This window comes from Bison bison, unplaced genomic scaffold (genome assembly GCF_000754665.1).
Source record: "Bison bison bison isolate TAMUID 2011002044 unplaced genomic scaffold, Bison_UMD1.0 scf7180017864181, whole genome shotgun sequence".
In the NCBI taxonomy this organism is placed as follows: Eukaryota; Metazoa; Chordata; class Mammalia; order Artiodactyla; family Bovidae; genus Bison; species Bison bison.
In genome coordinates this window covers 6162649-6176974 of record NW_011494753.1, presented here as the reverse complement: position 1 = coordinate 6176974, position 14326 = coordinate 6162649, and the positions used below count along the sequence as shown (strand labels likewise).

The window sequence follows — 14326 nt, the reverse complement described above, 5'->3', positions numbered from 1 at the left end:
GCATATAAGTTAAATAAGCAGGGTGACAGTATACAGCCTTGACATACTCCTTTTCCAATTTGGAACCATTCTGTTGTTCCATGTCCAGTTCTAACCGTTGCTTCTTGAACTGCATACAGATTTCTCAGGAAGCAGATACCTTGATCTATGGGGGAAAAAATGTATTTTTTATTTAAACTTCAGGTAATTGTGCTTTCTAACGTATTTTACTTCCATTTCAGTTTACTACTCATATTCCGTCCTTTCTCTTCCTCTCTGTGTCCCAACTCCATCTTTACAGTGGTTTTGAGAGTGGTTTTGAGAGAATGGGAACTGTTGGTCATACTGACACCCCCTCTAGTGGAAGCTCTAACCAATAACACCACTTTCTCACCAGCAGTAGGACTTGAGATTCATAAAACATCTTTCATATACTCATTTAAGTAAAATTGATACCTGTGCTGTAACTTGATATTCTTTTCTCTTATTTATTTGTATACTGCTTTATTGCCTATCACATTAGTTGCCAAGCTTTGTTAGTAATTAGTTCACATGTAACTTTCTAGGCCTGCATCCTTGTTAGTCTAGGATGGGAGAAAAGAAGGTAACATTTATAAATACTTCCTAAACTGGAAAGAGTTGGGGAGAATTAATTTAATAGAACAAATATTTCTGGTTTTGGTAATGCTACTTTGAAGAATACATACACACACATACTTTTTTACACAAAATTTTTGCTAAGTATAGTTTACTGTTTAACTTTGTGGGTTGCTTTATAACTAAACATTAGTATATATTAAAAATACTATTATTTATCTTAACTGCAAATATGAAATAATCAAATTGATCTGGTGCCAAAGTCACTAATTCATATCAATTTTTATGTTTTATAATCTTTGAACATATTAACAGGGAGAAAGCAACTGGTTGATATTACCAAAGATTATGGATTTCTGCCACATAAGTTTTAAAGAGCTGAAAGTAAATGGGCTTAAAATATTTGGCTGGCAAATGAAAATATCACAAAATCTCTAGAAAAGCAAAGTGATAATATAAGGAGTAGAACTACCAGATACTAAAACATAAAGTAACAGTATTGAAGCAGTAAGGTGGAAGCCCAAGATTAGATGTACAGATCACTGAAGAGTAAAGAACTGTCGTCACTTATACAAACTTGACATATATTAAAGGAGGCACTGTTAAAACAGCAGGCAAGAGAACGATTATTTAGTAAATGGGGTGGAAGAGCTGTTTAGCATTGTCAAGGAAAAATACACTTAGAATCACATCTACACCAGAGATAACAAAATAAATTTCAGATGAACCTTAAGTGTGGACAATTACATATTGAAAATATGGAAGGTAAAAGGACTGACTATTCTATAATTTCTCTGGAGTTTCTAAGCAATTTGAAAATTGGAAAAGGAAGATAGTAAAGATCAGACTGCAGATGCTAATTTGTTTTATTCTAACTGTAGCTCTGTAAGCATCATAGTAAAGCATTCCTAGTCTATGTTCCAAATCTGAAAATTAGTCTTCTTTTTTTTTTTCATACCAGCTGGAAAACTTATGCTTCCTATATTAGTTCATGGAACAGAGAACGCAACTCTGTATCTAACATTTTGTTCCATAGATGCATTGAAAATTATACAGGCGCTCGTTGTGAAGAGGTTTTTCTCCCAAGCTCCAGTATCCAAACTAAAAGTGACCTGTTCACAGCTTTCGTGGCATTGACTGTTCTTCTGGGAACTCTTATCCTTGGAGCCCTCTACTTCCTCTGCAGGTAACCAAAATAGAAACATGCTCTTGAAAAGAAAAAAGTAATACATAGTAGTTATTGTTTGACTAAATAATCAATATGCCCTTTAGCTCTAGATTATTTTTCCAGATCATGTTTTCTGTTTAGAGTTATTTCTCTAATGCAGTTATTGTTACTAAATTGTATCTTTTATTTATTTTTGTTATTAAATTAATGTCATTTTTGAAAGGATCTTATTCTTTGTTACTATCATCATCATTACCTTAACTTTTCTAAACTAGTAAGGTAGACCCACATTCACTGAAGTTATCATGCCGAAAACACCTAAATATTTGGAGTAAGTCTATTTAAAGTAGACTTTGAATGTGAAAGAAAAGCAATGATTTATTAGTTACCCAAATACCCATCAACAAAAGAATGGACACCAAGTTGTGATATATTGCTATTAAAAGGTAATATATAAGCAGAAATGAATTACAGTTACACAGTTGTGATTCTGAAAGCTCAGCTTCTCTGTACATCAGTGCCGAATCGAATCTTGGAGACAGAGTTTTGGGTAAGGTAGAAAAGGATAGCTTTATTACTTTGCCAGGCAAAGGAGGACTCAGTGGACTTTGGCCTCGAAAACTGTGTGTCCCAGCTTGGAGAAGATAGTCAGAAGTTTTATAGTAATGATTTTAAAAGGGTGTGATCAGCTTGTGGACATTCTTCTGATGGGTTGGTGGTAAGATAAGTAGGAGTCAGCATCATCAACCTTTAGGTTTCAACTGATCTGGATCTACATGCTTGTGGATAGCATACCATCTAACTTTCTCCCACCTGCGGAGGGTTTCAGTATCTGCAAAACAGCTTAAAGATATTGTGTGTTTCTGTTGATGGGGAACCAGGACCTTGTCCCAAGGCTGCACTACTGTTTCTCTTGACTGTTTGTTTCTTCCTGGTCTAGCATTCCCTCCCTTCCCTAATTAACAGCTGCTTGAATCTGCCCATTAGAACTCAGGAAAAGTCATAGAGGCTGAAAAAAGGCTATTTCCTATAATCAAAGAAATGAGAGACACAGAAAGGCTTTGTGCCCAGGAGCCCCAGAGGACCCTGCTCGGTATCAAGTGCCTGGGTAAATCTTAGAAACATAATTTTATGTGAAAGAAGCAAGTCACATAAGAAAATGTAACAATATGATCCCACTCATGAAAAGTTTAAAACTAGACAAAACTAAATAATGTGTTGGTTAGGGTGATACATATGACTGATTCAAGTAAGAGACTGGTTAGCACAAAATACAGAATGATAGTTACTTGTGGTGGGAAGAGAAAGGGAAGCACTCAAAGAAGGCATGGAATGTTAACAGCCTGTTTCTAATCTTGTGCTGTGCATGTAAGGGTCTATCACTGATTTTTAAACTGATGTCAACTTAAATGTTCACAACCAAAAGTTGAGAGTTATGTGTTCTTTTGGCAGGAATTTTTAAGACTTCAAGCCTCGGAGGCAGCATTTCAAGTAACCTTGAGAAAATTGCTCAGATGAGGCAAAGGGGGAGGTAGGAGAGATAGAAGTTTTGCCACAAAGGGCAGGTAGTTAGAACATCAAAAGATGTTTAAATCTTTTAAGTATTGTTAATTAAAGAAAACCAGCTACAGTAAGTTAAGGAATTTAGCACTTTTCTGTATAGGAGAAGATTCGAGAATCTGGATTCACTGAAATCATTCCTTTGATATGCACTGTAATTATTTGGGGCCAGTTTCCTGTGTTTTTACCTCCTGTTTTCCTGAGGGCTCACTACAGGGAGTGGCAGCAGTCAGATGGCAGGTATTCTTTCCTTTCTAAGTTCCCTCAGGGCTCACGAGTGGCCTGTGGGCACGCTGCAAGCTGACGTCTGTGACATCCTTAGTTTACTGACAGGGCAGGAGATATTTCATTTCTCTCTAAGCATAAATATTGCCATTCACTCTTTTTATATGTGTACTTTATTGAAAAATAAAGCAACTTTTTGCCATATATAAATGTTAAATATTGTCATATTAATTGGAAAAATGAATGTAAATTTAATAACTGAGAAAAATAGCATCCTTAAGATTCTTACAAAAATAATATGACATTGAACAGTTTTCAGAAACGGTTATAATATGCTACCCACTGTACCTTTTCCATTTTTAAATGACAGCACAAGCAGAGGTATTTCTGCATGATGATTTGTGTCTTGTCAAAATCAAGAGTAGAATTAATTTGAAAAAAACATGAGTAGCTATTGCTTATAAAATCTAGGCATAAGATTTAGGCTCTTGCATCCTGACCAGGTGAAACATACTGTCTGAAATGTGCTTTCAAGAATTAAAACAAGTCCCTGATTGCTGTAGTAGCTTTTAGGTCCATCAGTGGCTGAAATTGCTTTAAGCCGAAGCCCTTTTGAAATTTAATGACTAATTAATGTCATATTTGAATGAGGTCCAAAATAATAACCCATATGCTGAAATCTAGGCAGAATCAATCATGTTTTACGAAGAGGAATCAGTGTATTTTTAGAAAACACATTTCATTTTGCTATGGTAAAAAGTGGTTTTGAATTAATTTTCATTAATGTAGGTAATACTCTAGGCATTGACTTACTGAAAAAAAAATCGAAAGCAAGTGTACGTTCCAATATCTTATTTAATATTAAACGTGGTTTTTAAAAACTCTGTCATGAGCATTTGAGTGTAATTAGAAACTATATTAATGGACCAGATGACAAAAAAGATTGATGAACTGTAGCCTTAAAAAAGTGCAAGTGAGGGACTTCTCTGCTGGTCCAGTGGTTAAGAATCTGCCTGCCAATGCAGGGAACATGGATTTAATTCCTGGTCCAGGAAGATCGCACTTGCTGGGGGGCACCTAAGCCCACACACCACAACTCCTGAGGCCCATGCGTCCTAAAGCCTGTGCTCCACAGCAAGAGAAACCACCACAGTGAGAAGCCTGTGCGCCGCAGCTAAGAACAGCCCGCTTGCCTCAACTAGAAAGAGCCTGTGCACAGCACTGAAGATCCAGTGCAGCCAAAAATAAATAAAAAATTTTTAAAGGTGCAATTGAGTTTTTCAGTAGTTGAGTAAAGCCACCCCATGTCACATAAAGTGTTACTCAGTAGACTGTGACTCTTTGCGACCCCATGGACTGTAGCCCACCATGCTCCTCTGTCCATGGAAATCTCCAGGCAAGAAAACTAGAGTGGGCTGCTATTCCCTTCTCCAGGGGATCTCACTGACCCGGGGATCAAACCTGGGTCTCCTGCATTGCAAGCGGATTCTTTACTATCTGAGCCACCATAAGGATCCCAACTAATAATGAAAACTAACCACTTTAAGAAGAGCACAAAAATGCTACATTAAAATAGCACAGTTCTGCTGTCTTAAAGGAAAAAGACTAAGTGGCATCATCAGCATCTGGAGCCACTACAGATGACCTACCTGCCCTGGTGCATTTGTTAAATAATGGGGCACAGTTTTAGGGAAGCTCTGGCAGTTTCAGACAGTTGCAGAAAAGAAAATAAACCTCCATATATTCAAATTTAAACTTGCTTTCTGCATTTGCACTTACCCATTTTCCATTTGTATGTTTCTTTCTTCTTTATTGTCAGGAAGGGCCATCTTCAGAGGGCCAGTTCAGTCCAGTATGATATCAACTTGGTAGAGACAAGCAGTACCAGTGTCCCCCACAGTGAGTAAATTCAAAATAAATGTATATTTTAAAACCCTAAGTTAGATGTTGGTTGTTTAATGGGATTTGGATCTATCCAAAAAATGTTGACCCTAAAAATTTTTTCTATAGATTTTTTACCTGAAGATAATTTCTCATTAGCTGTATGACACAAGTCGTATTTTTTCCCCAAAGAAAACTATGTTATCACAATATGTGAAATTATGATGTTAGTTATAATATGTTTCACAGACTGATTTTTACAGAAGTAATTTGAAGTGGGCTGGTATATGGACAGGAGGGGGATTTTTATTATCAGATCAGATCAGATCAGTCGCTCAGTCATGTCCGACTCTTTGCGACCCCATGAATCGCAGCACGCCAGGCCTCCCTGTCCATCGCCAACTCCCGGAGTTCACTCAGACTCATGTCCATCGAGACAGTGATGCCATCCAGCCATCTCATCCTCTGTCGTCCCCTTCTCCTCCTGCCCCCAATCCCTCCCAGCATCAGAGTCTTTTCCAATGAGTCAACTCTTCTCACGAGGTGGCCAAAGTACTGGAGTTTCAGCTTTAGCATCATTCCTTCCAAAGAAATCCCAGGGCTGATCTCCTTCAGTATGGACTGGTTGGATCTCCTTGCAGTCCAAGGGACTCTCAAGAGTCTTCTCCAACACCACAGTTCAAAAGCATCAATTCTTTGGCGCTCAGCCTTCTTCACAGTCCAGCAAATCTTTTGGAAACATATGGGTCAATTCATGTTTTTAAAATATCGTGAAAAAAAAAAATATCGTGAGACTTCTGTCTCTGACCAAGATGGAGTAACAGAGACTGGATTTACCTCCTCCTTGAAATAATTTATAAATGGACATTATACATTAAGCGATGGTTTTCAAGACATTGGACAACAGGGAACAAAGGATCGTGAGAGACTGAAAACAGATGAGATGACCCAATGATTCCCTCAAAGTATTGCCTTGAGAGAATTTCCAGACTGTGGCATGGGAAAGTTGGGTGGATGACCCAGGTTGATCAGTGTGGCTTGATCAATATAGTTCACTGAATGGAGTACTGGGAGAGCCACACAGAGAGAGAATTTCAGAGATCTTCAAGTATTCAGTTGAGTAATAATCACATATATACTAGGAAAGTCCTTGATATTAGGCAAAGAATCACCTGATAGGATTAGAGGTACCCATATTCACACAAGGCTAGGAAAAGTGCCTGTTCCCAATAATAAGGCTAAAAATCCTAATTATTCATTGAGTAACAGTGTACACAGAAGATTGTTTCTTCAGTAGTGGGGAATAATTAGCCCTACATTGAGTACTGCTCCAGTCCTGCCTAACAGACCATAAAAGCAAGAACTGAAAGAATCAAATTGTTTCTAAATAACCTAACTGCATCATCATCATCAGCTCAATCACTCAGTCATGTCCGACTCCTTGCGACCCCATGGATTGCAGCATGCCAGACTTCCCAGTCCATCACCAACTCCCAGAGCTTGCTCAAACTCCCAGCATCAGGATCTTTTCCAGTGAGTCAGTTCTTTACTTCAGGGGGCCACAGTATGAGAGTTTCAGCTTCAGCATCAGTTCTTCCCAATAAATACTCAGGACTGACTTCTTTAAAATTGACTCATTTGACCTCCTTGGAGTCCAAGGGATTCTCAAGAGTCTTCCCCAACACCCTAGTTCAAAAGCACCAATTCTTTGGCACTCAGCTTTCTTTATAGTCCAACTCTCACAACCATACATGACTACTGGAAAAACCGTTGTTCTGACTAGGCAGACCTTTGTTGGCAAAGTAATGTCTCTGCTTTTTAATACACTGTCTAGGTTCATCATAGCTTTTCTTCCCCGGAGCAAGTGTCTTTTAATTTCATGGCTGCAGTCACCATCCACAGTGATATTGGATCCCAAGAAAATAAAGTCTGTCACTGTTTCCATTGTTTCTTATCTATTTGCCATGAAGTGATGGGACTGGATGCCATGATCTTCTTATTTTGAATGCTGAGTTTTAAGCCAACTTTTTTACCCTCCTCTTTCACTTTCATCAAGAGGCTCTTTAGTTCCTCTTCACTTTCTGACATAAGGGTGGTGTCATCTGCATATCTGAGGTTATTGATATTTCTCCCAGCAGTCTTGACTCCAGCTTTGCTTCATCCAGTCCAGCATTTTGCATGATGTACTCTGCATAAAAGTTAAATAAGCAGGGTGACAATATACAGCCTTGATGTACTCCTTTCCCAATTTGGAACCAGTCTATTGTTCCATGTCTGGTTCTAACTGTTGCTTCTTGACCTGCATACAGATTTCTCAGGACGTAGGTAAGATGGTCTGCTATTCCCATCTCTTTAAGAATTTTCCAGTTTGTTGTGATCCACACAGTCAAAGGCTTTGGCGTAATCAATAAAGCAGAAGTAGAGGCTTTTCTGGAACTCTCTTTGACCTAACAGATGTTGGCAATATGATTTCTGGTTCCTCTACCTTTTCTAAAACCAGCTTGAACATCTGGAAGTTCTCGGTTCACGTGCTGTTGAAGCCTAGCTTGGAGGATTTTGAGCATTACTTTGCTAGCATGTGAAATGAGTGCACTTGTGTGGTAGTTTGAACATACTTTGACATTGCCTTTCTTTTGGATTAGAATGAAAACTGATCTTTTCCAGTCCTGTGGCCACTGCTGAGTTTTCCAGATTTGCTAGCATATTGAAAATGGTTAAAATGGTAAATTTTATTAAGTATATTTCACGATAAAAAGCCAGAAAGAGATGCTGCAGTTTTTTTGGTTTTTGGTTATACTGGGTCCTCGTTGCTGTATGCAGGTTTTCTCTAGTTGCAGCAAGCTGGGGCTACTCTTCACTACAGTACATAAGCTTCTCACTGCAGCAAGCTTTGGCTACTCTTCACTGCAGTACACAAGCTTCTCACTGCAGCAAGCTGGGGCTACTCTTCACTGCAGTACACAAGCTTCTCATTGCAGTGGCTTCTCTCGTTGCAGAGTGCAGGCTCTGGGGTTTGCAGGCTTCAGTAGTTGTGGCACAGGGGCTTGGTTACTCTGTGGCATGTGAAATCTTCCCCAACCAGGGATCAAACCTCTGTCCCTTGCATTGGCAGGTGGATTCTTAGTCAGGGTACCACCAGGGAAGTCTAAGATGCCATTATTAAATGATACTATCAGATGATTCATTTTAATATACTCAAAATTATCATTTGAGTTATCAAGAGATTGAGTTGTGTTCTTCTACTTTGTAATTGGGTGAAGTCATGTATGTTAATGGTTTGATGAGTTTTTTTATTTTTGCTGTTATTTGTAATGATAATGTCTGGAACTACATTCATTTTTTAAATGCTTGATGATAAAATAACCAGTGAAAAAATTCTCAGAGAACTGAATGTATTATCGTGCATGGTTTTAACTGGGAAGATTAGTACAAATAGGGCCAAATGTGACAGGAAAAAATGTGGGAATGGCTGACTGCCACTAACGCTTGAATGCACGAGTATCCATGCTTGTAATTCACCAATGGTTTCTCTCCTCAAAGGATTTGCCTCTTAATTTTTTTTCAGAACGTTCAATGGGGTGGTAAAAACTCAAATTATTTTTTAGAAACCACATACACCTAAAAAGCAAGTTGGCTTCTTTTCACTTTATAAAGACATGTTTGTAATAAAATAGAAACTACCTTGGAGCCTTTCCACAGAGGTACTCTGGTTTAATTGGGAAAAGAGTTTCAGAACTCAAGTATTAAATTGCTGCCTTATTTTAATGAGGAAAAAAGGGTATCACAATCAGGGGTAAAAATCTGGATAAGGTGTTGGGCATAGCTCACAAAATTAGCTCACTGGCCACTTATTTTTTCAATGTCAAACAGTCTCAGTAACTGCAAAGCCATTACTTTAAGAAAAGCAAAATAAATGCCTTTACCACATGTGACAAGATCTGTGTCATGAAAACAAAGTTGATCGTGAGGATTGGGAATTTCTTCATGCTGTTAGCTTATATTTGTTATGAAAATCAGAGCATAATGGTACATGTTATTTTAAAATTTATTAATGAGCTATTTTCACCAGGAAACTCTTCTTGCCACCATCCCATAAAGCTTTATTCAGTTTAATCCTCCTTTCTAATAGATTCATTCATGTCACCTTGTATGCCTCTGAAATATAAATCTCCCAAGGCAATTTTTTAATTTGTTCATTAAGTAAACCTACAGCTTTAAGTCCTGGCATCCATTTAGATTGTGATTACGTGTCATCCCTATTGCAATAACACACTAGTTCTTAAAGTACAGCTCTTTAAATGAAAAGAAAGTAAGGTAACTATGGAACTGTGAACATCAGGTACCTATAGGTGCCAGACACTGTGGCTGGTATTTCACTTTGGAGACTCTTATAAGTCTTAATACCCATTGTGAAATGTCAATAATCTCAGATACACAGATGATACCACCATTATGGCAGAAAGTGAAGAGGAACTAAACAGCCTCTTGATGAAAGTGAAAGAGGAGAGTGAAAATGGCTTAAAACTCAACATTCAAAATATGAAGATCATGGTATCTGGTCCCATCACCTCATGGCAAATAGATGGGGAAACAATGGAAACAGTGAAAGACTTTATTTTGGGGGGCTCCAGAATCACTGCAGATGGTGATTACAGCCATGAAACTAAAAGCCACTTGCTCCTTGGTATGACCAACCTAGACAGCATATTAAAAAGCAGAGGCATTACTTTGCCAACAAAGGTCTGCCTAGTCAAAGCTATGGTATTTCCAGTAGTCATGTATGGATGTGAGAAGTGGACTATAAAGAAAGCTGAGTGCCAAAGAATTGATGCTTTTAAACTGGGGTGTTGGAGAAGACTCCTGAGAATCCCTTGAACTGCAAGGAGGTCAAACCAGTCTATCCTAAAGGAAATCAGTCCTGAATATTCACTGAGAAGGACTAATGCTGAAGCTGAAACTCCAATACTTTGGCCACCTGATGCGAAGAACTGACTCAGTGGAAAAGACCCTGATGCTGGGAAAGACTAAGGGCAGGAGGAGAAGGGGACAACAGAGGATGAGATGGTTGGATGGCATCCCCGACTCGATAGACATGAGTTTGAGCAAGCTCTGGGAGTTGCTGATGGAGAGGGAAGCCTGCATGCTACAGTTCATGGGGTCACAAAAAGTCGGACACAACTGAGTGACTGAACTGAACTGAATGCAACCCATTGTGAGGCAAGTGGCATTCTTCTCTATGAAAAATAAAACAGGTTTAGAGAGGTTAAAATCAAGATCACACATCAGAAGGTGGTAAGACAGGATCTAAACCCAGGTGAATCTAGTTCCCAAGTCCAAGTTTTTCATACTGTACTTATGGTTCCACAGATGGGGGTAACAGGCTCAGGGCTCATTGGCTCTTGTGGGAGCCAGTTGTCCCTACGTTAAACACCAGCCACAGGTTTGGTTTTATCTCGGTTTTTGTTACTGTCTCCTGTTTTCCTGCCATCAGTTATTCATTTTTATTGCTGTTAGAGTGACTCACTTTACCAATCTTTCGCTCTTACCCTCTTTGTCATTTGTAATATCTTTTTAAAAATTCACCAAGCTTGTTAGAACTTCAGGTAACCGAAAATAGGCAGTGAGAAAAGGCAGGGACACTTCTGTGAGATCTGAATGGAGGTGCTGATACAACTCTTCTGTGTTCTGGGGTGTGTTAAGAGGCTCATTGGATGTTCTAGGCTAGTTCACCTCAACTTTTCACAAACAGAAGGGGTGGATGTACATGTGTAAATAAAGACGTGTTGACAGTTGTACATATAAAGAAAAACTGAGATGGAGAAAACATCTTGATTCTTATTTTCCATAGGTCATGGAGAACATTGAAGAAATAACACAGTGAAGCCAAATCATTGCTTCTTTGTTACAAAGGCAGAAAGTGAAACACTAAATGGTAAAATAAACAAGTTAATCTTTCTTTGTTCTCTAAATAAAAGACTGAAAGTTATACCTTGAAACACAGTCCATCCTGTTGCAAAGTATGTGTGTTTCTGTAACATATATTATTAACTTATTTGCAGTTGGTAAATAGGAAAGTAATATCAATCCTGTATGAAAGTTGCATGGATTCAAACGTGATTTTTTTTTCCCAGTAAGCTAATATGTTGAAGCAACTAGAGGCAAACTTTCTCACAGCTCAGGAGAAACTCTTAATAATATATAAAGACCCTAAAAGAAAAGTGAAAATCCCTTAAGGGCAAAGAGTGACTGTTTTAGTAGCACACTGTATTAAACTGGCGGCACCCCACTCCAGTACTCTTGCCTGGAAAATCCCATGGATGGAGGAGCCTGGTGGGCTGCAGTCCATGGGGTCGCTAGGAGTCAGACACAACTAAGCGACTTCACTTTCAAGCATTGGAGAAGGAAATGGCAGCCCACTCCAGTGTTCTTGCCTGGAGAATCCCAGGGACAGGGGAGCCTGTTGGGCTGCCGTCTATGGGGTCGCACAGAGTCGGACACGACTGAAGCGACTTAGCAGCAGCAGGGAAGCTGCAAAGAGCAAGTTAACCATGAAGACATTTCACCTGGTTATTAGGAAAAAAGTATTGACTGATGAAAGTGAAACTGCATAGCTCATCTCAGGACTTAGCAAATCACAGGTTTTTTATGTCTTGGTGCGGAAGGAATTCAGTGAGGGACAAAGTGAGAGGTAAGAAGTGGATTTATAGTTTAGGATGCTTTTGAAGGATACTAGCAGGCAGGCAAGAGACCTCTGCCCTGAGAACTAAGTGGGCAACATGTTTATAAGCAAAGGGAAAATAGAAAGGGTTGAAGAAGACCACTTTCTTCCTCGTTCTTTGAGTGGATGTCAAGCTTACATCACTAGCTCCTCCTTAAGTCAGGCAGAGGACTTTTTGCCCCTATATGGTCAAACTGGGACTGTCATGGTGCTATCCACATCAGCAGAAGTGTGGTAATGTAAACTAACATACAGCAAAATATGTTAAATAACCTCAGGTTTTAGTATGATGAGGTCTTCTACTTTGGAATGGCACCTTGCCCATGTATTCCTGTCTTTGGTATATGCTAAGGGGCTTGTCCTAAGGATCATTCTCATGCTGACCTGGACCAGCAGGGTGCAGGCCTCACTTTTTCACTTATTGGACTGGAGCATATCTTATGCTTTTATTGTGTGGTTTTGTAGTTAAGCAGGCCTGTTTCACTATAGTCTGATTGCTTTCCTGAGTGATCATTAGCTTACAATGATCTCCCTAAGTTCCTTCTGTATCTAGAACTCCCTAGTGGGATGTCAAAAGCTACCTGTGTAACTATCCTGCTCTATCCCTATCATTGGGAGCTACCTTTAGATCCTATTTTTAATGTTAATGAAACTGGTTTCCTTTAAAAATAAATATTTATTTGGTTGCATTGGGTCTTATTTGTGCATGCGGGAATCCTTAGTTGAGGATGTAGGTTCTAGTTGCCTAATCAAGTATCGAACCGAGGCCCCCTTCATTGAGAGTGTAGAGTCCTAGCCACTGGACCGCCAGGGAAGTCCTGAAAATGGTTTCTATGAGGAGCAATTGATTTCAGGGTCTATATCTGAAAGGAAGAAGCATAAATCCCAAACTTTAAGTATACAAAAGATGGACTAATTCTCAGTGCAGATACTAGTGGAGATTTAGGATTCTTGTTTTTGTTACTGCTCAGGTTACAGAATTCCAAACCTTTTTTCCCCCATAAGGCTTTTAATTTTAGGGCATGATTTTACAGATCATGAGGTTTTCATCTTATTAGGAGCGATATAAAGAATGCATTTGGTAAAGTTGGTAACAGAAGTCCATCGTTTTCATTAAGGCTCCTCTTTTTTTTTTTTTTTACAGTTTTATAGATTTTAACAAATGAATGATTTCATGTGTCCACCACTACAGTATCACATTGAATAATTTCACCACCCAAAAATCTCCTGTGCTCCATCTACTCTTTCCCAGTTTCAGTGGTAACCACTGATCCCTTTATTATCTCTATAGTTTTTTACCATCTCTATAGCTTTTTCTGGAATGTCATATAGTTGGAATCATACAGTAGGTAACCTTTTCAGATTGGCTTCTTTCACTTCTTAGCCTTTTACACATGAAATTCAATGGCATTAAGTATATTCCCATTGGTTCAACCATCACCACTGTCCATCTCCAGAACTTTCTCATCATCCTATTACTGAATGCTATACCCATTAAACAATAACTCTTCATTCCCTCCTCTACTCAGACCATGGTAGCTAACATTCTACTTAATCTTTAAGCATCTTAATATTCTCAGTGCTTGATATAAGTCTCAGTATCTCATACAAATACATGAATCGTGCATTTGTCCTTTTGTATGTGGCTTATTTCACTTACCATGTCTTCAAGGTTCATCAACAGTATAGTATGTATCCAAATTTCATTCCTTTTTATGATTGAATGATATTCCATTGTATATATTTACCTCATTTTGTTTATTCATTTATCAACAGGTGAACATGAGTCATTTCACCTTTTGGCTATTGTGATGATGCTTCTAGGAACATACATCTGCAAACAGCTGTTCAAACCCCTGTTTTCTATTCTTTTGCATAAATACCCAGAAGTAGTATCAAATGTTAATTCTATATTTAATTTTTTGAGGAACTATTATCCTGTTTTCTACAGCAGCTATACTGCTTTATATTCATATATATATATATGAATATATATATATATATATTATAGCAATGCACTCTAGTTTCTCCACATCCTTGTCAACACTTTTTTAAAAAAATAAATAATAGCCACTCTAATGGGTATGAAGCGCTATTTCATCGTGGTGTTTTTTTTTTTTTTTTTTTAAACTTTACATAATTGTATTAGTTTTGCCAAATATCAAAATGAATCCGCCACAGGTATGCATTTCCCAAAT

The 14326-nt window shown here is 38.4% G+C and overlaps 1 protein-coding gene across 3 annotated transcripts in view; it reads left to right on the top strand.

Annotated features, from left to right (window-relative positions):
• Nucleotides 1-14326, top strand: part of NRG4 (neuregulin 4) — a 121148-nt gene that overhangs the window by 95720 nt on the left and 11102 nt on the right. For 2 of the 3 annotated variants that reach the window (XM_010843292.1, XM_010843293.1), the window contains 3 exons: nucleotides 1613-1762; nucleotides 5349-5428; nucleotides 11259-11401. In XM_010843292.1, coding sequence (XP_010841594.1) covers nucleotides 1613-1762; nucleotides 5349-5428; nucleotides 11259-11275 — 247 coding nt within the window. In that variant the 3' untranslated portion in view covers nucleotides 11276-11401. Of the gene's footprint in view, nucleotides 1-1612; nucleotides 1763-5348; nucleotides 5429-11258; nucleotides 11402-14326 lie in introns of those variants that run through there. The other variant, XR_825556.1, reaches the window with a different exon arrangement.